At 50.0% G+C, this 21,232-nt stretch overlaps 1 protein-coding gene across 1 annotated transcript in view; it reads left to right on the top strand.

Annotated features, from left to right (window-relative positions):
• Positions 1 to 21,232, top strand: part of LOC119966496 (integrin beta-1-like) — a 132,153-nt gene that overhangs the window by 55,368 nt on the left and 55,553 nt on the right. The window contains 2 exon segments of the mRNA XM_038798276.1: positions 18,177 to 18,266; positions 18,375 to 18,509. Coding sequence (XP_038654204.1) covers positions 18,177 to 18,266; positions 18,375 to 18,509 — 225 coding nt within the window.

The raw sequence follows: 21,232 nt of genomic DNA on the forward strand, positions 1-21,232 counted from the left end.
ATGGTGGGAGATGGCCTACCATTGACCAGCAGCGGGATCTGGGCCTGGCATTGTGTATTGTCAATGGGCATTCCTGTTGAATGCATCCCTCGCTGCCGGGAAACCCTCAGCGGGAATGTGCTGTCAGTGGGGCTGGAAGATCCCGCCAGCATAAATGACAAGACAATCTCACCCAATTATTGGAATAGAGTTTCTCTGTTTCAAAGACAAGTGTTTTTTACCATCTGAATTCTGTGACATTTCTTTTTATTCGTTCATGGGCATCGTTGGCTGGGTTAATCCATCCCTAATTGCCCTTTAGGGGCAGGTAAGAGTCACCCATATTGGTATGGGTTTGGAGTCACATGTAGGTCAGACCAGGTAAGGATGGCAGATTTCCTTCCCTAAAGGACATTAGTGAACCAGATGTGTTTTTTTTTTTACGACATTCAACAAGTCTAATCATTATTAGTGTTTTTAAAAATAAATTTAGAGTACCCCATTATTTTTTTCCAATAAAGAGGCAATTTAGCATAGCCAATCCAATTAACCCGAACATCTTTTTGGGTTGCGAAGCTGAAACCCACACAGACACGGGGAGAATGTGCAACTTCCACACAGACAGTGACCCAGGGCCGGGATTTGAACCTGGGTCCTCAGTGCTGTAGTCCCAGTGCTAACCACTGCGCCACCGTGCTGCCCCATTATTAGACCTTCAATTCCAGATTTTTATTCAATTCAAATTCCACCATCTGCCACGGCAGGCTTCAAAACCAGAGCATTACTGTGGGTCTCTGGATTACTAATCCAGTGACAATTCCACTAGGCCACTGTCTCCCCATTTGTGACTGTGCAGCTGATGTACATCAGTCTTTACCAGACATAACTGCATGAACCAGCTAATCATTTTTATTAGTTCGTTAAAGCTCTAATTATAAATAAATAGTCTCTCTTCATGAGGAATAATTTAGTATATCGTTACATCAGAAACAGTTTTTACTGCATGCATCTCAAGTTTTTAATGGTGCTGCTTTCTTTAGACCGAAGCCAATTAGACTTTTTACACAGAAAATAAACTACCGTTCTTGGAGAATGCAGGATCAGAGGATCAATTCTTGAGCAAAACAGCACCTGCCAGCTGAAAGACATTAAGAATGAAAATAACTTTACTTAAATGTAGCAATAAAAGGCTAAAAGCTAAGCTTGGTGCCATTTGACAGAATATTAAACATGCGATGATAATGAAATTATTGGCATCACAACAAATTGGTTATGTGTAGGAGATGGAGCTAAGAGTGTATGAAATATTTAATGAACATTGATCTATCAGCAACATAAGGGACTGATGTTATAGGTAAAAATATTGATATCCATTGTAAAGGTGGTCATGCTGAACCCTATGTGCTGTTGTTTTCCTTTTTCTACGAAAATGTTTTATTGAGGCATTTATAATTTTAACATTTTAAAGAACAGAGAGATCCAACAAACACAAAAACCCCATAATAACATAGCCATCTCCCCCCAGCCCTAAACCCTAACTACCCATACATTAGATTCCCTGCCCTTCTTCATCACTTCCATGCATGCCCCCCCCCCCCCCCCCCCCCCCCCCCCACCACCACGCTCCCCCCTGCTAACGGTCAATTCTCCTTGAAGAAGTCGATGAATAGCTGCCACCCTGCCATGTCACTGACCCACACCCCTGACTTTGGAGACTCCGAGTCTCTCCATCCCAGTAAAATCCTTCCCTGTCCACCAGGGAGGCAAAGGCCAAAACATCGGCCTCTCTCCCCCTCCCACCTGTGCTCCTGGATCTTCCGACACTCCATATATTGCCATCTCTGGACTCGGAGTCCCCCTCCCTTCCAAAACCTCTGTTATGACATCTGAAAATCCCTGCCAAAATCCCCTCAGCCTCGGACACGCCCAAAACGTATGTACATATTTCTCCGGACTTCCCCGCACCTACCACATCTGTCCTCCATCTCCTCAAAAACCTACTCCTCCAGGCCACAGTCATGTGGAGCACCTTGAACTGGATCAAGTTAAGCCTGGAACACTAAGAGGATGGATTGACTCTCCTCAGTTCCACCTCCTCTCCCAGCTCTTCCTCCCACTACCTCTTCACTTCCCCAATTGGAACCCCTTCCCACTCCATCAGTTCCTTATATATTTCCGAGACCCTCCCCTTCCCCAAACCCAGTTTTTGACATCACCTTATCCTGCAATCCCTTTAGTGGGAGGCGAGGGAAGCTCGGGACCTGCCTCTGGACAAAATCCCGTAACTGCGGGTACCGGAACACGTTCCCACCCGGCAACTCAAACTCCTCCTCTAGCTCCTCCAAGCTCGGGAAACCCTCCTCAATGAAGAGATCCCCATATCTCTCAATCCCTGCCTTCCACCTTCTGAAGCGTCCAGCCCCCACCAGACCAAACCGGTGATTATCACAAATCGGTGACCACACCGACGCCTCCTCCAGTCTCATGTTGTCTCCATTGCCCCCACACTCTCAGGGATGCCCCCACCACTGGGTTTGTGGAGTACCGAGGTGGCGAGAATGGCAGAGGTGCCGTTAACAAAGCCTTCAGACTCGTGCCCTTGCAAGATGCCGCCTCCACTCACTCCCACACCGACCCCTCCCCCACTACCCATTTCCTAATCATCGATAAAGTAGCCGCTCAGTAGTAATTAATAAAGTTCGGATGAGCCAAACCCCAACCCCCCGTGACCCTACACAAGAAGGAACTTCTTCACCCTCGGGGCTTTCCTGACCCATCTAAAACCCGCGATCGCCACATTCATCTTCCTAAAACATGCCTTGGGGATGAAGATTGGAAGCCACTGAAACACGAACAGCAATCTCGGGAGCATTGTCATTTTCATAGTCTGTACCCTCCCCGCCAATGACAACAGTAGCACGTCCCACCTACAGAAGTCCCCTTTCATTTGCTCAATCAACCTGCCCAAATTTAGTTTATGAAGCTGACCCCAGTCCTTTGCCACTTGAATCCCCAGGTACCTAAAACTCCCTCCCACTACTTTCCTGCTGGCTTTTCCCCCATACTCAGACACCACCCCCTTTATCCTCCTCAGCTGTCCCCCCACCTTATCTGTGGACAGGAGCCCAAATTCCAGCTGCAGTCTCTCATGCTCCTTCAAAAGCCTGTCATCCGGAGACTCCGCGTACCTCCTGTCCACCTGCAAAACTTTGCCTACGAGTCTGTCCAACTCAGTCCGCTCAGCCTCTCCTTATGGGCCCGAATTGATATGAATTCTCCCCGAAGAACCGCCTTCAGTGCCTCCCAAACCAACCTCGCCGCAACCTCACGCGGGTCATTGATCCTTATATATCCCCGAATGGCCTCCCTCACCCGCTTGCACACCTCCTCCGCTGCTAACAGCCCTGCTTCCAACCTCCATTGCGGCCACTGGGCATGTCCTTTGCTGACTTGCAAGTCCACCCAGTGTGGGGCGTGGTCTGACACCACTATTGCCGAATATTCAGCATCCACTACCTCAGTCAGCAGCGTCTTATCCATAACAAAAAAGTCTATCTGGAAATAACCTTATGCACATGGGAGTAGAACGAAACCTCCTTACTCCTCGGTCTCCCAAACCTCCACTGATCGACCCCACCGCCCACGCTCTCCATGAACCCCCGGAGCTCCTTTGCCGTAGCTGATACCTTCCCAGACCTAGAACTCGTCCGGTCCAGCCTTGGATCCAGGACCATATTGAAATCTCCCCCCATAATCAGTCGATGTGAATCTAGGTCCGGGATCTTCCCCAGTACCCGTCTAACAAACTCAACGTCATCCCAGTTTGGGGCATATATATTTACCAAAACCATGGCCATTCCCTCCAGCTTCCCACTAACCATAACATATCCAACCCCCGGGTCCGCTTCTATATTCCCCACCTCGAATGCCAGCCGCTTATTAATCAAGATCGCCATCCCCTTGTTTTAAAATCTAACCCCGAATGGAACACCTGTCTAACCAATCCCTACCTTAACCTAATCTGATCCCCCACCTTCAGATGTGTCTCCTGCAACATGGCCACGTCCGCCTTCAGTTCCCTCAAGTGCGTGAACACATGGGCCCTTTTGACTGGCCCATTCAGTCCCTGAACATTCCACGTGACCAGCCTGGTCAGGGGACACCCCACCCCCTCCCCTGCCAAACAACCATACCTCTCCGAGGCCAATCTGCGGCCCATGCCCCGCACCTCCCCTGGCCCGCCCTCGGGCAACTACCATCATCAACCCTCCTCCTCCTCCACTTTGAAAGTCCCCTCCCCATCAGCAGGATAACCCCCCCCCCCCCACTCCCACTACCATCCCCCCCCCCCCCCCCCCCCCCCCCCCACATCAATCTTCAACTCAACCCCCACTTTGCTTCCGTGAACTAGTCTGCTCAGCTAGCCTGGCAGCCCCCGGCCATGGCACCTAGCATCCTACCCCCCACAGATTCCCCTACCCCCCGCGCTTAGTCCAAACAATCAAAACAAAGGCAAGAAGTAAAAACAAACAAACAATCCCTCCCAGGATCTGAACCCAGAGACCCACCCCTCATCCATTAACAAAGCACTGTAAACCAGCCTAACCCTAAACAGAAGTGTAAAAACGGGAAAAACAAAAGAAACCCAAACAACAGAAACCCAAAGTTTATCATAGCATAATTCAGTTCTCCTCAGTCAAAGTTCAAGGTCTTCCTTCCTCTGCCTGTCCATTCTCCTTCATGAAGTCCTCTGCCGAGCCAAAGTACAGCTCCCGGCCCCCAAAGGTCACCCATAGGCGGGCCGGGTACCGTAAACCAAACTTAACACCCTTCTTATACAAAACCGATTTGACCTTATTAAAGCTCGCCCTCCTCTTCGCAAGCTCTGCTCCCAGGTCTTGGTACATCCGAATTTTGATGCCTTCCCAAGTGCATTGCCTCGTCTGCCTGGCCCGCCACATGATGTGTTCCTTGTCCAGGAATCGTACCACCATCGCCCTCGGGTTTGCACATCAGTGCCCTGTGGGCCCAATTCACCTCCAACAGCCGGTCAAACACACCTTCCCCAAGCAACTTTCCAGCATCATCCCAATATAAGCACCACCATCCGATCCTTCGATTCCTCTGGCAGACCGACAATCCGGATGTTCTACCTCCATGAACGATTCTCCAGGTCCTCCACGATCTCCGTCAGTCATTTCTGCTCGTCACACATCTGCCTAATCTCTGCTGCCATTGAGGTGGACTGGTCCTCCTGTTCCCCTGCCAGCTCCTCCAAAGTCTGGATCGTCTGTCCCTGGGCCTCCAGTCTTGTCTCCACGCAGTCAACTACCGCGTTGATCGAGTCCACCGCCCGGGCCAGGTCCTCCTCACTTTCTTTCCACAGTTGGGTGAACCTCTCATTCAAGAAGCTCACCAACTGGTCAATTGGCCACTGAGCCGATGGGGCCAGACCCTGCACATCTGCCATCTCCGCGTGTACTGTCTCCTCCTCACTCGCCTCGACCAACAAGTGTAGCCACCTGGGTTGGCCACTTCCTCACACAAAATGGAAGAACGCAAAGGTTACAGGGAAAAATGGACAGTTGCAAAGAGACAAGCAGTTTGCAGAATCCCCTGTGTATTCTGGCTGCTAAAGAAACCAGACAGCATTGTAACTAACAAGCTGCGCATATTAAGTGAGCGATTCCCGGTGATTCCCAGGCACAATGGACACAACAATTAGAAGAGATTGAAACATTCTATAGAAGGTCAGACGTCCCGGTGCCAGTGGAGTCTGAAACAAAGGACACAAATAAGGTGGAAAGAACTGCCCAGTGATCGAGGAACAGCCCCGTTATTGGGGAAATTCAAATCAATCGATTGGGAAGAGACCCAATCGATTGCAAGTTTATAGAGGGTCTGCCCAGATGGGCGCGAAACCCAAAACAGTATAAGACAGAGACCCCGACCCCAGCTTGCTCTCTTAGTCAGCCTCTCTCAGCCAGCACTCCGCTCTCTCAGCCGGCCCTCCCAGCAGAACATCTGTGCAGCAACTCTCCAGGACCGTGAACGTGAGAAAGAGAGGCCAGGCCAATTGCTACATCGACAAGTAAGTGTCATACAACGCACGCTACGAGAGTAGACACTCCTGACCCCTTTAGTCCACACCAACTGGAAGCCTGCGGACCCAGTGCAGAGCAAGAGGCCATTGTTCCCTGATCCGGCAGTTCCCTTATTCCAGATAAGTATTGGCCTGTTAGTGGTAGGAATAGCCTAGTCTTTTAGTGTTATATGCATGAGTAGTAAATAACTGTGTAATAATAAACGTGTCTTGTTTGAACTTACTAACTGGTGTATTGAGTCATTGATCTGAACTTGAACTTGAGCCTTGTGGCGGTATCATAAGGATACCTGGCGACTCAAGAGCTAAGGAATAAAACAGAGCCAATTGAGTGTAAAGCACACTCACCCAGAACGAGCAACACAGGTTCGCATTTTTCCAGGCACTTCTGGACCGCAGCTCCATAAACTAAGGGTCACTCTCTTCTACTCTCACTTCTGCACCTTTTTCTTACAAAATTCCTGAGACAAACTGGCGTAAAGGCCACAAAAAGACCACCATGAGCGGGAACTGCCAAATATGCGACCACTCACTCCATGGCTGCCACCGGAAGTCCCCGGGCTGTTGATTTCCTGCAATCGTTTCACAGAACCTAGATTCTCTCACTTGCTGGTGTTTGGCTGAACATGTACCAGACCTCTCCAAACCTTATATTTTAATCAATTTAGCTCCAGGACAAGATCCGAATCACTGTTTCTCTGTCTTCACAGTGTCACGCACCTTGGGCGCAATTCAGCCATTGCATTGTGCCCGGCGCGGAGCTGGGTGCAATGAGTGAATCTCGCAAGAGCCCCAAATCGGGCTCCGTGCTGAGCCAATCATAAATCACCCGACTCACTCTGCCCAGCGAGGGTGAGATCCAGATCAGCATATTTAAATGAATCATTGGGCTTTCACCCTGCGCCTGGGAGTCAACAGCTCGCCTGTGAGACTTGAACCTTTCCACAAATGTGGATCAGGTGTAACGGCACCTCGAGGGATCTGGCAGGCCATTAGAGACACCCGGGTGGTCAGGTACTGGGCAGGTTAGTACCATGGCACTCCCCCTGGCACCCAGGCAGCACTGCCAGCCTGACACCATGTCAGTGCCACCTGGGCCACCTTGTGGTGCTACCCTGTCAGCATAAGAACAGAAGACATAGGAGCAGAATTAGGCCACTTGGCCCATCGAGTCTGCTCCGCCATTCAATCATGGCTGATATTTTCTCATCCCCATTCTCCTGCCTTCTCCCCATAACCCCTGATCCCATTATTCATCACTGTCAGGGTGCCCGGGTGGCATCGCCAGGGGCATTGCCAAGGTGCCAAGCTGGCAGTGCCAAGGTGCCTGGGTGCCAAACTGACACTGCCGGGGTCAGGCCCGGGGAGGTCTTGCCCGTGAGGGGGATTCGATGAGCCAAGAAAAGATTGGAGGGTGAGGGGGTCCAGAAAGCTGGGGAATGGTGGGGGAGGGGCAGAGATTGGCAATGCGGGTCAAAATGGCGCCCTGATCTGCAAGGAGCTGGTCCTGCTGGCAGGCCCAGCTCGACAGTGCAGGAAATCAATTAAAGTGTAGTCTCAGTGAGGAAAACTCCCCTCCACACAGGCATTGCCCTCTTCCAGACCCTTCTATTAGGCAGAAGGTCTGAAGATTCGCTCATTCAGACATAGGAACAGCTTCTTCCCCACAACTACAAGACTCCTCAATGACTCCCCTTCGGACTGATCTGTTCCCTGTAAGAACACTATTCACGATGCCCTATGCTGCTCTTTCTCATGTACTTGCTTTGTTTGCTTTGTTTAGCCCCTTTGTTCCACACTGTAACCAATCACTGTTTTGTCGATGTCCCATTTGTCAATGTTCTCTCTTGATTATTCTTGTGTCTACTATGTACGTGTGTACGGACATAGTAGACACAGAAAAATACTTTTCACTGTACTTCGGATCCCACCATTGGTTTTGTCATTTGTTTTTTTTTTAAATATATTTTTATTGAAAAATGTTGTATTTATATAACAACAACGAACAGCAATAAAATACCAACAATAACAATAACCGTCATAAACATTCGCCCAACCTCAATGAACAACAAAACATATTGGCAAATTTGACCCTCTCCAGTTTTATAAATCCCGCCATGTCACTGATCCAGGTCTCCACACTTGGGGGCCTTGCATCCTTCCACTGCGGCAAGATCCTCCGCCGGGCTACTAGGGTTTGACCCTGGTTTGACCCTGGATCCAACCACCCTCGACACCTTCCTCGCCACCCACTTCCAGAATTCTTCCAGTGCCGGGCATGCCCAGAACATATGGGCATGATTCGCTGGACTCCCCGAACACCTGATGCACCTGTCCTCACCCCCAAAGAACCTACTCATCTGAGTCACAGACATGTGGGCCCGGTGCTGCGCCTTAAATTGGATGAGACTAAGCCTCGCACATGAAGAGGAAGAGTTAACCCTCTCCAAGGCATTCGCCCAAGTCCCATCCTCTATCTGCTACCCTAGTTCCCCCTCCCATTTAGCCTTCAGCTCCTCCACTGACGACTCCTCCACCTCCTGCATTACCTTATAGATGTCAGACACCTTCCCCTCTCCGACCCACACCCGCGAAAGCACTCTGTCCATCGCCCCCCGCGAGGGCAGCAAAGGAAATTCCTCCACCTGTCGCCCAGCAAACGCCTTTACCTGCAAGTATCTGAACATGTTCCCTTGGGGGAGCCCAAGTTTATCTTCCAATTCCCCCAGGCCCGCAAACCTCCCGCCAATAAACAGTTCCCTCAATTTACTGATGCCCACCCTACACCACCCCCTAAATTCCCCATCAGTGTTCCCCGGGATGAACCGATGATTTCCACCTAATGGAGCCTCCATCGAGCCCCCTGTTTCCCCCCATGCCGTCTCCACTGTCCCCAGATTCTTAGGGTCGCCGCCACCACCGGGCTCGTGGTATACCTCTTAGGATAGAGCGGCAACGGCACCGTTACCAAGGCACCCAGGCTCGTATCTCTACAAGACGCCATCTCCATTCTTTTCCACTCCACCCCCATCACCCATTTACGCACCATTGACACATTGGCCGCCCAATAGTACCCCAAAAGGTTGGGCAGCGCCAGCCCGCCTCTATCCCTCCCTCGCTCCAGGAAAACCCTCTTCACTCTCGGAGTCCCATGTGCCCACACAAAGCTCAAAATACTGCTAGTCACTCTCCTAAAGAAGGCCCTGGGGATGAAGATGGGCAGGCACTGAAAGAGGAACAAGAACCTCGGAAGCACCGTCATTTTGACGAACTGCACCCTCCCCGCCAACCATAATGGCAACATGTCCCACCTTTTGAACTCCTCCTCCATCTGATCCACAAGCCTGGTGAAATTACGCTTGTGAAGAGTCCCCCAGTCCCTGGCCACCTGCACCCCCAGGTACCTAAAACTCTCCCCTGCCCTCTTAAGCGGGAGCCTACCAATTCCTTCCTCCTGGTCCCCAGGGTGCACCACAAACACCTCACTCTTGCCTAGATTTAGTTTATAGCCTGAAAAGGTCCCAAACTCAGCTAGCAGCTCCATCACCCCTGGCATCCCTCCCACTGGGTCCGCCACATACAGTAGCAGGTCATCGGCATACAACGACACCCTATGTTCCTCCCCACCCCGCACCAAACCCCTCCACCTTCCTGAATCCCTCAACGCCATCGCCAACGGTTCGATTGCCAATGCAAACAACAAGGGGGACAGGGGGCAACCCTGCCTGGTCCCTCGGTAAAGCCGGAAGTACTCCGACCTCCTCCCATTCGTGACCACACACGCCATCAGGGCCTCATAGAGTAGCCTCACCCATCTAATAAACCCTTCACCAAATCCAAACCTCCCCAACTCCTCCCATAAGTACCCCCACTCCACTCTATCGAAGGCCTTCTCCGCATCCAGCGCCATCAGTATCTCAGCCTCCCCCTCAATCGCCGGCATCATGATGACATTCAACAACCTCCGCACATTCGTGTTCAGCTGCCTTCCCTTAACAAAACCTGTCTGGTCCTCGTGTACCACCCCTGGCACACAGTCCTCTATCCTGGTGGCCAGGATCTTTGCCAGCACCTTAGCATCCACGTTGAGGAGAGATATGGGCCTGTACGAACCACACTGCTGGGGGTCCTTGTCCCTCTTTATGATTAAAGAAATCAGCGCCCGCGACATCGTCGGGGGCAAAGTCCCCCCTTCCCATGCCTCATTAAGTGTCCGCACCAACAGGGGGCCCACTAGGTCCACAAACCTTTTTATAAAATTCCACCGGGAACCCATCCGGCCCCGGCGCCTTCCCTGACTGCATCTGCCCGATCCCCTTAACTAGCTCCTCCAGCTCAATCGGCGCCCCCAACCCCTCCACCTGCTCCTCCTGCACCTTCGGGAAAGATAGCCCGTCGAGAAAACTCTCCATTCCCCTCCTCTCCCCCGTTGGCTCCGACCGGTACAGTTCCCCGTAAAAGTCCTTGAAGACCTCATTCACCTCTACCCACTTCCGCACCACATTCCCACTCTTATCTCTCACTCCAGCAATTTCCCTAGCCGCATCCCGCTTGCGGAGCTGATGAGCCAGCATCCTATTCGCTTTTTCACCATGTTCATACACTGCCCGTTGTGCCTTCCTCCACTGTCCCTCCGCCTTTCTAGTAGTCAACAAATCAAATTTAGCCTGTAGGCTGCGCCTCTCCCCCAACAATCCCTCCTCTGGTGCCTCCACGTACCTCCTATCTACCTCCAGGATCTTCCCCTCCAGTCTATCCCTCTCACTCCTATCCCTGTGTGCCCGGATGGATATCAGCTCCCCACGAATCACTGCCTTCAGGGCTTCCCAGACCATCACCACCCGGACCTCCCCCATATAATTTGCCTCGAGGTACCCCTCAATACTTGCCCGGACCCTCCTGCACACCTCCTCCTCCGCCAGCAACCCCACATCCAACCGCCACAACGGGCGCTGGTCCCGCACCTCCCCCATCTCCAAATCCATCCAATGCGGAGCGTGGTCGGAGATTGCAATGGCCGAATACTCGGCCTCCTCCACTCTTGGAATCAGTCCCCTACTCACCACGAAGAAGTCTATCCGAGAATAAACCCTATGTACATGGGAGAAAAAGGAATACTCCCATGCCCTCGGCCTCACAAACCTCCATGGATCCACCGCTCCCATCTGGTCCATAAACCCCCTCAGCACCTTGGCCGCCGCCGGCCTCCTACCCGTCCTTGAACTGGACCGATCCAGTGAAGGATCCAACACCGTATTGAAGTCACCACCCATAATCAGACCTCCCGCCTCTAGATCCGGGACACGTCCCAGCATACGCCTCATAAAGCCCGCATCGTCCCAATTTGGGGCATACACACTAACAAGTACCACCTTCTCTCCCTGTAGCCTGCCCCTTACCATAACAAACCTACCCCCCTTATCCGCCACCACCTCAGATGCCTCAAAAGACACATTTTTCCCCACCAGAATCGCCACCCCCCGGTCCTTCACATCGAACCCGGAGTGGAAAACCTGCCCCACCCACCCCTTCCTCAGATGGACCTGGTCCACCACCTTCAGGTGGGTCTCCTGAAGCATTGCCACATCTGACTTCAGCCCCCTCAGATGAGCAAGTACCCTCGACCGCTTCACCGACCCATTCAGTCCTCTCACATTCCAGGTGACCAACCGGATCAGAGGGCATCTCGCCCCCCCTCCCCCGCCGATTAGCCATAGCCCGTCGACTGCCTGCCCCAGGCCAGCACCCCCCTCCCCCCCCCCCCCCCCCCCCCCCCCCCGCCCGACCCAGTCCCCACGGCGACAGCACCTCACCTCTGTCCCCCCGGCCCACACCAGCTCCGGTATTCCCCCCCCCCCCAGGCTAGGAACCCTCCCAGCCGTGACCCATTTTGTCATTTGTTAACAAATAGGTGCCTTTTTGAGTCACTAACTAAGCCCTTGGAAAACCTTTGATGTTCAACATAGTTCGAGCTATAATATCAGAGACTGAAAAACTGCTAAAAAGCCAGGGGCCCTGAATGGTTGCAACTTTGTCGAACTACTTTAATAATCTAACAGTGAGCATTATTGCTGCTTCCTCTCAGCAGCAACTGTCTGCTGAAGAATTCATAGGACAATATTTAAAGTACTTTAGATTGAAAGATTAGAACGGTCCTGGTAGGATTAGAGGACAATTAAAAACAGACGCCAATAATCTTGCGGATAAGTGTCTGTTGATCCCCTGATAATGATGTGAGAACATGATCAGGTTATTTAGCCTAGCTAATTTGTTCATGTTCAGGATTATCACAGCCGGCTTTCACCACCTTCCTCTCTTGATGGCAAACCCTTGTCCACGCTATTGAATTTGGAAACTTTAGCTCTGAAAACTCCACTGAGCCCTCACTAATTGTTTTAGATGCCCGCCCATTCCATCCACTCAAAAATTGAAATACTCTGCAAGAACATTTCGCTTCTAGCTCACTCCACTTAGCATTCTGTGTACTGGCCTTGCTTCTGCTTCACACCTCGTCACTTCTTTAATACTGTACCAGGTTAGTATATGTACAAAGATGTATCAAAATTAATACTTCTCCAAATGACAGGGTTGGTAAACTGTGATAACAATGCAGGAATTTATGGCAGGCAGAGACAGGATAGCATTGTGGGTAAATAACCAGGGGCTGTTTAGCACAGGGCTAAATCGCTGGCTTTGAAAGCAGACCAAGGCCGGCCAGCAGCACGGTTCAATTCCCGTACCAGCCTCCCCGAACAGGCGCCAGAATGTGGCGACTAGGGGCTTTTCACAGTAACTTCATTTGAAGCCTACTTGTGACAATAAGTGATTTTCATTTCAAATAAGCAGCAAATGCATAGCAACAGTAAGCCATTTCGACCCTCATGCCTGTACCGCCATTTAATTAGACCTCGATTGATCTAATTCCATAAGGATCGTTGCCCCATATCCCTTCATATCTTTGCTTACAAAAATCTATTAATCTCGGGGTTTAATATTAACAAATGATTAAACATCAATTGTGGAATGTTACAAACTTTACTATCCTTTGTTTCACAGGGGCCTGACTCTTTTTGTAGCTGTAACATTGACATCCATGTATCCTAGTATTCTACGTGTAAAGAGTTCCATTACCCTTTTTGATTATTATCTATACCTGCTTGTGACATGATCTACATACCCCTCAAGTCTTCGGGTCTCCACTCTTTCTAGCTTTTCACCATTTTGAAAGTAATTAGAATTGAGAATGTATTATTTGGAAAATAGATATAGGTAATTGCAGACGAATGAACTGTATATGCTGGGGAAAAAACAGTGAAAGGAGGTCGAATGTAAATGGTAAGGTTCTTAACAGAATGGAAGAGCAGAGAAATCAATGGCATTCAGCGGGGAAACTCTCCACTGGATAGAGTGGGGATTTTTGCAGATGACTCCATAATGTTCAGCACCATTCGCAACTCGTCAAATAATGAAGCAGACCATGTCTAAATGCAGTAAGGCCTGGACAATATCCAGGCTTGGGCTGACAAATGGCAAGTTACATTCGTGACAGACAATGACCATCTCAAAGCAAAGAGGATCTAACCATCGCTATTCCTTCATTGTCGCTGGATCAAAACCCTGGAACACCCTCCATAACAGCACTGTCCGTGCTCGTACACCACATGGACTGCAGCGATTCAAGAAGGCAGCTCACCACCACCGTCTGAAGGGCAACTAGGAATGAGCAATAAATGCTGGTCGAGCCAGCGACGGCCACATCCCGTAAATGAATAAAAAAACAAATGCAGCAGTGCAGCAACGTAAACCTTGAAATGCGGGGTGAAGGTAAAGGGGGGATTTTCCTCCAGTGTTCACCGTAGGTGGAAATGGGGACATTGGCGGAAAATCCCACGAGAGCGGGAAGAAGAATCCCAGTGGCGGGATCCCGTTCTAAGATTGCCCCCCACCCCCCCCTCCACCTGACGGTGACCTAATGAAGTTCATAACCTCATTAAAATTCATTTAAATAAATTAACATCGACTTGAAGAGCTCCCCCCCCCATTTGCTCCCCCGAGGTAAGGAATTCCCCCTTGCCAGCATGGTAAGGCAAAGTTTACAGCTGGTATTGAGAAACTGGGAGCGGCCGAGGGGAACCCGCTGGGGGCACAAAGGTATGCGTAGACCCTGAGGTGAGAGGGGTATTCCCAGACAGTGCCAACGTGTGCAGGGGAGGGGGTGGGGACTTCCCCCTATGTGTGTGTGCGTGTGGCTTTCCCTGGTGCTTGTGCGGGGTGGGGTGGGAGGGTAAGGTCGGGGTTGCCCCATGCTTATTTGGTGGGCATCGGGTGGGTGGCAGGGGTGGGAGTTGTTTTATACCAATATCGGGGCGCTCTTTAAAAATGGCCAGCTCAATAAGGCCTTACCTCACCTGCATGAAGGCAGAAACCACACCCCCATAATTCTTGTGCACAAATTTCCTCTCCAGATTCTGTGGAATCTGTGCACAGGAAATATGGCCATTTTTAAAGGGCGCCCCGATATCTGGTATAAAAAAATACTCCCACCCCTGCCACCCAGCCGACGCCCACCAAATAAGCATGGGGCAACCTCGACCATTTTCACGCCCCAGCCAGCACCCAGTTTCACCCAAAGAACGTAAAAAGGCAAATGAGATTCTGACCTTTAAATGGAAGATCTTAGTGGCACGAAAGCAAAGGAAATCTCCCAGGTTGATATCTGATATGAAGGTAATAGTTATGACGGAAGGTTATAAAATGTAATTCTACTGGAATAGAGAAGGTTAGGATTTTCAATCTAATAGAGACTTTCAAAATGATGAAAAGTTTTGACAGTGATGGACTGTTCTCACTAGTTTGCGGCTCAGTGATAAATGACCTTAGACTCGGGGTTATCATTCGAAGAATGAAATGGGAACGGGAAGAAACATTTTCACACATAGATAGAATAGAACAGTACAGCACAGAACAGTCCCTTCGGCCCTCGATGTTGTGCCGAGCAATGATCACCCTACTCAAACCCACGTATCCACCCTATACCCATAACCCAACAACCCCCCCCTTAACCTTACTTTTTAGGACACTACGGGCAATTTAGCATGGCCAATCCACCTAACCAGCACATCTTTGGACTGTGGGAGGAAACCGGAGCACTCGGAGGAAACCCACGCACACACGGGGAGGACATGCAGACTCCGCACAGACAGTGACCCAGCCGGGAATCGTACCTGGGACCCTGGAGCTGTGAAGCATTTATGCTAACCACCATGCTACCGTGCTGCCCCTAATGGGGGGGGGTGAAAAAGGGAATGTTTGTAACCAATGGCACTTGAGGTAGAGATCATCACATCATTTAAAAGGGAATTAGATAAATATTTAAAATGAAAAATATAAAATATATAAATTTTGTGGTCCTATCAATTCTCGAGCTGAAAGCACCAGAGGCAGCAGCAATTCCAATTCTCTGTTGCAGTTTATGTGATGCTGCGGCTTGAATTTTCCCGTTCTAAGTATTCCCCCCACCTGCACCACAATCCCACCTGCCTCGCTGCCACCAGGCTGCACAGTGGGTTGATTTGATTTGATTTATTGTCACATGTATCGAAGTACAGTGAAAAGTATTTTCTGCGGCCGAGGGAACGTACACAGTATGTAAATAGTAGACAAAAAGTATAATCAACAGAGTACATTGCCAAATGGTACATCGACAAACAGTGATTGGTTACAGTGCCGGAACAAGGGGCCAAACAAAGCAAATACATGAGCAAGAGCAGCATAGGGTATCGTGAATAGTGTTCCTGGGGAACAGATCAGTCCGAGGGGGAGTCGTTGAGGAGTCTAGTAGCTGTGGGAAGATGCTGTTCCTATGTCTGGATGTGCAGGTCTTCAGGCTTCTGTACCTTCTGCCTGATGAAAGGGTCTGGAAGAAGGCAATGCCTGGGTGGGAGGGGTCTCTGATAATGCTGTCTGCCTTCCTGAGGTAGCGGGAGGTATAGACAGAATCAATGTGTGGGTGGCAAGCTTGTTTGATGCGTTGGGCTGAGATCACCACACTCTGCAGCTTCTTGTGATCTTGGACCGAGCAGTTGCCATACCAGGCTGTGATGCAGCCGGATATGATGCTCTCTGTCGCACATCTGTAGAAGTTTGTGAGAGTCGAAGCAGACATGCCAAATTTGTTTAGCGTCCGTAGGAAGTAGAGACATTGTTGGGCTTTCTTGACTGTTGCATCAACGTGAGTGGACCAGGACAGACTGTTGGTGATGGTGACCCCCAGGAACTTAAAGCTATCGGTCATCTCCACTTCGGTGCCATTGATGCAGACGGAGAGTGTGTCATGCTACGCTTCCTTCTCCCTTCTGTAGTCTGATTCGTCGTTGTTTGAGATACGGCCCACTCCCGTCGTATCATCTGCAAACTTATAGATTGAGTTAATGTTAAATCTTGCCACACAGTTACGTGTGTATAGGGCGGAAAATTAGACAGCAAAGCAGGCCAACTCTTCTGCTCTGAAAGTGGCCTTCTAACTCTTCTGGTGTGTGCAGGTGGCCCTGTGCGGCAGTAGCACCTATGGTCAGTGCTCACCTGTCACTTAGAGCTTGCCATGAATATGACCCGAACTCGGGGAAACTAGGTGTAGAATCTGCACAGAGTGACCACAAGGAACTAAGAGTGTGCTGGTTTAGCTCACTCGGCTAAATCGCTGGCTTTTAGAGCAGGCCAGCAGCACGGTTCGATTCCCGTACCAGCCTCCCTGGACAGGCGCCGGAATGTGGTGACTAGGGGCTTTTCACAGTAACTTCATTGAAGCCTACTCATGACAATAAGTGATTTTCATTTCGCAGGATGCAAAAATAACGGTTTATTAACACGTACATTAAACTACCCCACTCCACAAAGGGCTCTCCCATCCCAACCTTCACCTGGGTTGCCACCCAGGTTGATAGGGTTGTGAAGAAGGCCTATGGTGTGATGGCCTTTATTGGTAGAGGGATTGAGTTCCGGAGCCATGAGGTCATGTTGCAGTTGTACAAAACTCTAGTACGGCCGCATTTGGAGTATTGCGTACAGTTCTGGTCGCCTCATTATAGGAAGGACGTGGAAGCTTTGGAACGGGTGCAGAGGAGATTTACCAGGATGTCGCCTGGTATGGAGGGAAAATCTTATGAGGAAAGGCTGATGGACTTGAGGTTGTTTTCGTTAGAGAGAAGAAGGTTAAGAGGTGACCTAATAGAGGCATACAAAATGATCAGAGGGTTAGATAGGGTGGACAGTGAGAGCCTTCTCCCGCGGATGGAGGTGGCTAGCACGAGGGGACATAGCCTTAAATTGAGGGGTAATAGATATAGGACAGAGGTCAGAGGTGGGTTTTTTACGCAAAGAGTGGTGAGGCCATGGAATGCCCTACCTGCAACAGTAGTGAACTCGCCAACATTGAGGGCATTTAAAAGTTTATTGGATAAGCATATGGATGATAAGGGCATAATGTAGGTTAGATGGCCTTTAGTTTTTTTCCATGTCGGTGCAACATTGAGGGCCGAAGGGCCTGTACTGCGCTGTATCGTTCTATGTTCTATGTTCTATGGGTTGGGTTTTTTTATACTGCACAGGCTCGCCTTGTTAAAGGGGAACACCCCCGGTTACCGGGGAAGTTCGTACTCGGTAGAGGTCACGGGGAGCCAGATGGTTCACACCCTGTAAGATCCGTGGAGGTTTCAACACTAGGCCAAGGTGCAGTTCTGTTGAAAAGTCATCAAACTCAAACATTAACTGTGTCTCCACAGATGCTGCCTGACCTGCGGAGTATTTCCAACAACTTTTATTTTTAATCCAAGGTCATAGGAACTGGGTGAAAGTGCTGTTTTGATTGTAGGGATGAATTAAGGAAAGTATTCACTCAAAATCTGACATACAATTTTGTATCTTTCATTGAGAACAGAATTGGCTCCCCTCATCCCTTCATCGTTCAAAATTTTATGCAATTTCTGTTGCTATCGTTTATTCACATAGAGAGCTTTCGAGGAGCTCACCATTATTATTAAAGCTGCAGCATGTCATAATGTGAAAAATTTAAAAACCTGTTTCTCTATTTTAATAGACACTCCAAGATTCAATTCCAAAATCTGAAGTGGGAGTTCTGACATCAAATTCCAGTAATATAATCAAGTTAACCCTCAATGCTTATCATGTAAGTATTGACTAGGAAAGTGACATGTGCATCAAAATTCGTTCAAAATTTTGTACTGGTCCAATACTTAGAAATCTAGCAATGTTTATCTTTCCATTTTTTTTCCAGGCTACTGACGTTATCTTGGAGAATAGCAAATTGCCAGAAGGAGTGTCGATACATTATACAGCCCACTGTAAAAATAACACCGTTCATACAGGTGAAGATGGTAGGAAGTGTTCAGGTATTCAAGTTGGTGACGAGGTAATGTATCAATGTAAAGTTACGGTTGCAATGAATGTAGGCCGGGATTCTCCGTCTGCGCATTACCGGTGAGCGGAGAACCCAGCCCGAGGTCATGGATTTTCCATTGTCCACAGCTCACCTGTGGAAAATGTGGCGGGTAGGCGGTAGAATCCAGCCCATAATGTATACATGTATTTCAATCTGCTCAAAGACTTAATCAGTAACCAAGCTACCATATTTGCTTGTTGCTCATTTTGTTTTAATAGTAGCTGCTACAGTGTCTTACATTAAGACCCTACTCCATTCCTTTCACAAAGTTACCTGACCAAATGATTTGGTATTCCCTTTTTGGGAAAAAAGCATTGCCAACAATGTAAACATTAATAGTTAATGGTACCCGCAGAATGATGATGGTGGAGGATTCAACAATAATAATTTTGTTGAATGTCCCGTTTACGTAGTGCCTCACTCCATACTCCCCAATTGATCTCCCCTCCCAACTCCACCTCCCATTTCTTCTTGATCTTCACCACCCACTTGGATCCCTGCTCCTCCAGCCACTTGTCTATATCCCCAATTCTTCCCTCACCTTCCACATCCAGGAGCAGCAGTCGCTCCAGCAGGGTGTATCCCGGCAACCGAGGGAACCCCCCTCCGGACCTATCGCGCAAAGTCCTGAACTCTTCCCCCTCGGAAGCTCTACCCTCTGCCTTAGCTCCTCCAGACTGGCGAAATCTTCCTCTAAATACAGATCCCTCACCTTGACCAGCTCCATTTCCCTCCATCTCCTGTAAACACTATCCATCCCCTCCGGCTCAAAGCCGATTCTCGCACAGCGCTGTTAACACCGGCATCCCTTCTATCCCAAAATGCCTCCTCAGCTGCTTCCATATCTTTACCGTGAACTGCACCACTGGGCTCCTTGAATACCTATTCAGAGCCACTGGCAATGCTGCCGTCACCTTAGCTCTCAAACTAGACGCCTTACAAGATTCCTCCTACATCCAAACCCACTCTACCTCTTCTCCTTCCCACCACCGCGCACCTTGTTCACATTCGCCGCCCAGTAGAAATGAAGCAAGTTCAGCAATGCAAACTCCCTCTGCTGCCTCTGTAGCAATGTTCTCCCCACCCTCGGCACCTTCCCCACCCATACAAAGTCCGTAATGATCGTGTCCACTTTCCGACAAAAGGCCTTTGGATAAAGATCGGGAGAGCCTGAAAGATAAACAAGAACCTCGGCAGAATATTCATTTTCACCACTTGGACCCTCCCCGCCAACGTTAAGTGTAGTGTATCGCACCTCTTAAGAACCTCTCTGGCCTCCTCCACCAGCTTCATTAAGTCCCACTTATGGAGCCCCATCCATTCCCTCGCTACCTGAATCCCCAATTACCTAAAGCGATACCTCGCTACCATAAATGGCATCCCCCCTAAATTAGCCCGCTGTCCCAGCACATTCACCAGGAAAACCTCACTTTTCCCTACATTCAGTTTGTACCTCGAGAACCCTCCAAACCTTCCCAGCAGGCCCATAATCCATCCCGTACTCACCAACGCATCCGAAACATACAGCAAGAGGTCATCGGCATTGAGCGACACCCACTGCTCCCTCTGTACCCTCATAATCCCCCGCCACTCCGCCGGCTCTGTGGCCAGCGCAAACAACAACGGCAATAGCGAGTACCGCTGCCTTGTACCCCTGTGTAAGTCAGAGCTTTGTGAGCTCATATCATTCACCCTCATCCTCGCCCTTGGTGCCACACACAGCAACCACACCCATGCCACAAATCTCGGCCCAAACCCAAACCTTCCAAAAACCTCGAACTTGTACCGGCACTCCACCCAATCAAATACTTTCTCCGCGTCCATGGACACCACCACCTCTGATACCAGAGCCGCCGACGGATTCATCACCACATTCAACAGCCGTCTTATATTACTCGTGAGCTGCCTGCCCTTCACGAAGCCTGTTTGATCTTCTGCAACCACCCTCAGAACACAATCCTCCATCCTCCCCGCCAACAACTTAGCTAATACTTTTACATCCTTGTTCACTAGTGATATGGGTCTATACGACCCACATTCTAACAGGTCCTTCCCCATTTTGGGGATTAGTGTGATTACTGCTGTGTCATCAACTCCGGCAACTTCTCCAGTGCTTCATTAAACGTCCCCAACAGATGTGGTGCCAGATCCGTTGCAAATTCCTTATAAAATTCCGCCGGGTACCCTTCCGGCCCAGGGGCCTTTCCCGACTTCATACCCCTGATACTATCCAGCGCCTCCCTCAGCCCCAGGAGCTCCTCCAACGCCTGCCTCTTTGCTTCCTCCACCTGGGAAAATTCCAGCTCATCCAGAAACTACCCCATGTCCCTCTCCTCTCCTCCTGGGTCTGCCTCATAAAGTCCCTGGTAGTACTCCCTAAATGCCTCATTTATCCTCCCTGGCTCCGACACCACATCCCCAGCCCCAATCCGTATCATCAATATTTCCCTGGAGGCAGCCTGCCTCGCCAGCTGGTGTACCAGCATGTGGCTCGCTTTCTCCCCATACTCATATTGCATCCCTCTTGCCCTACCCAGTTGCCCTACTGCCCTCCCCGTTGTCAGCCTGTCAAACCGCCCCTGCAATCTTTCCCTCCTCGCCAATCCCTCCACGGTGGGCACCCTCGAATATTCCCTGGCCACCTCCACTATCTCACTCAGACGGTCATGTTCCTCCCTCCTTTCCCTATCCCA

Source organism: Scyliorhinus canicula, chromosome 5, assembly GCF_902713615.1.
Source record: "Scyliorhinus canicula chromosome 5, sScyCan1.1, whole genome shotgun sequence".
NCBI lineage: Eukaryota > Metazoa > Chordata > Chondrichthyes > Carcharhiniformes > Scyliorhinidae > Scyliorhinus > Scyliorhinus canicula.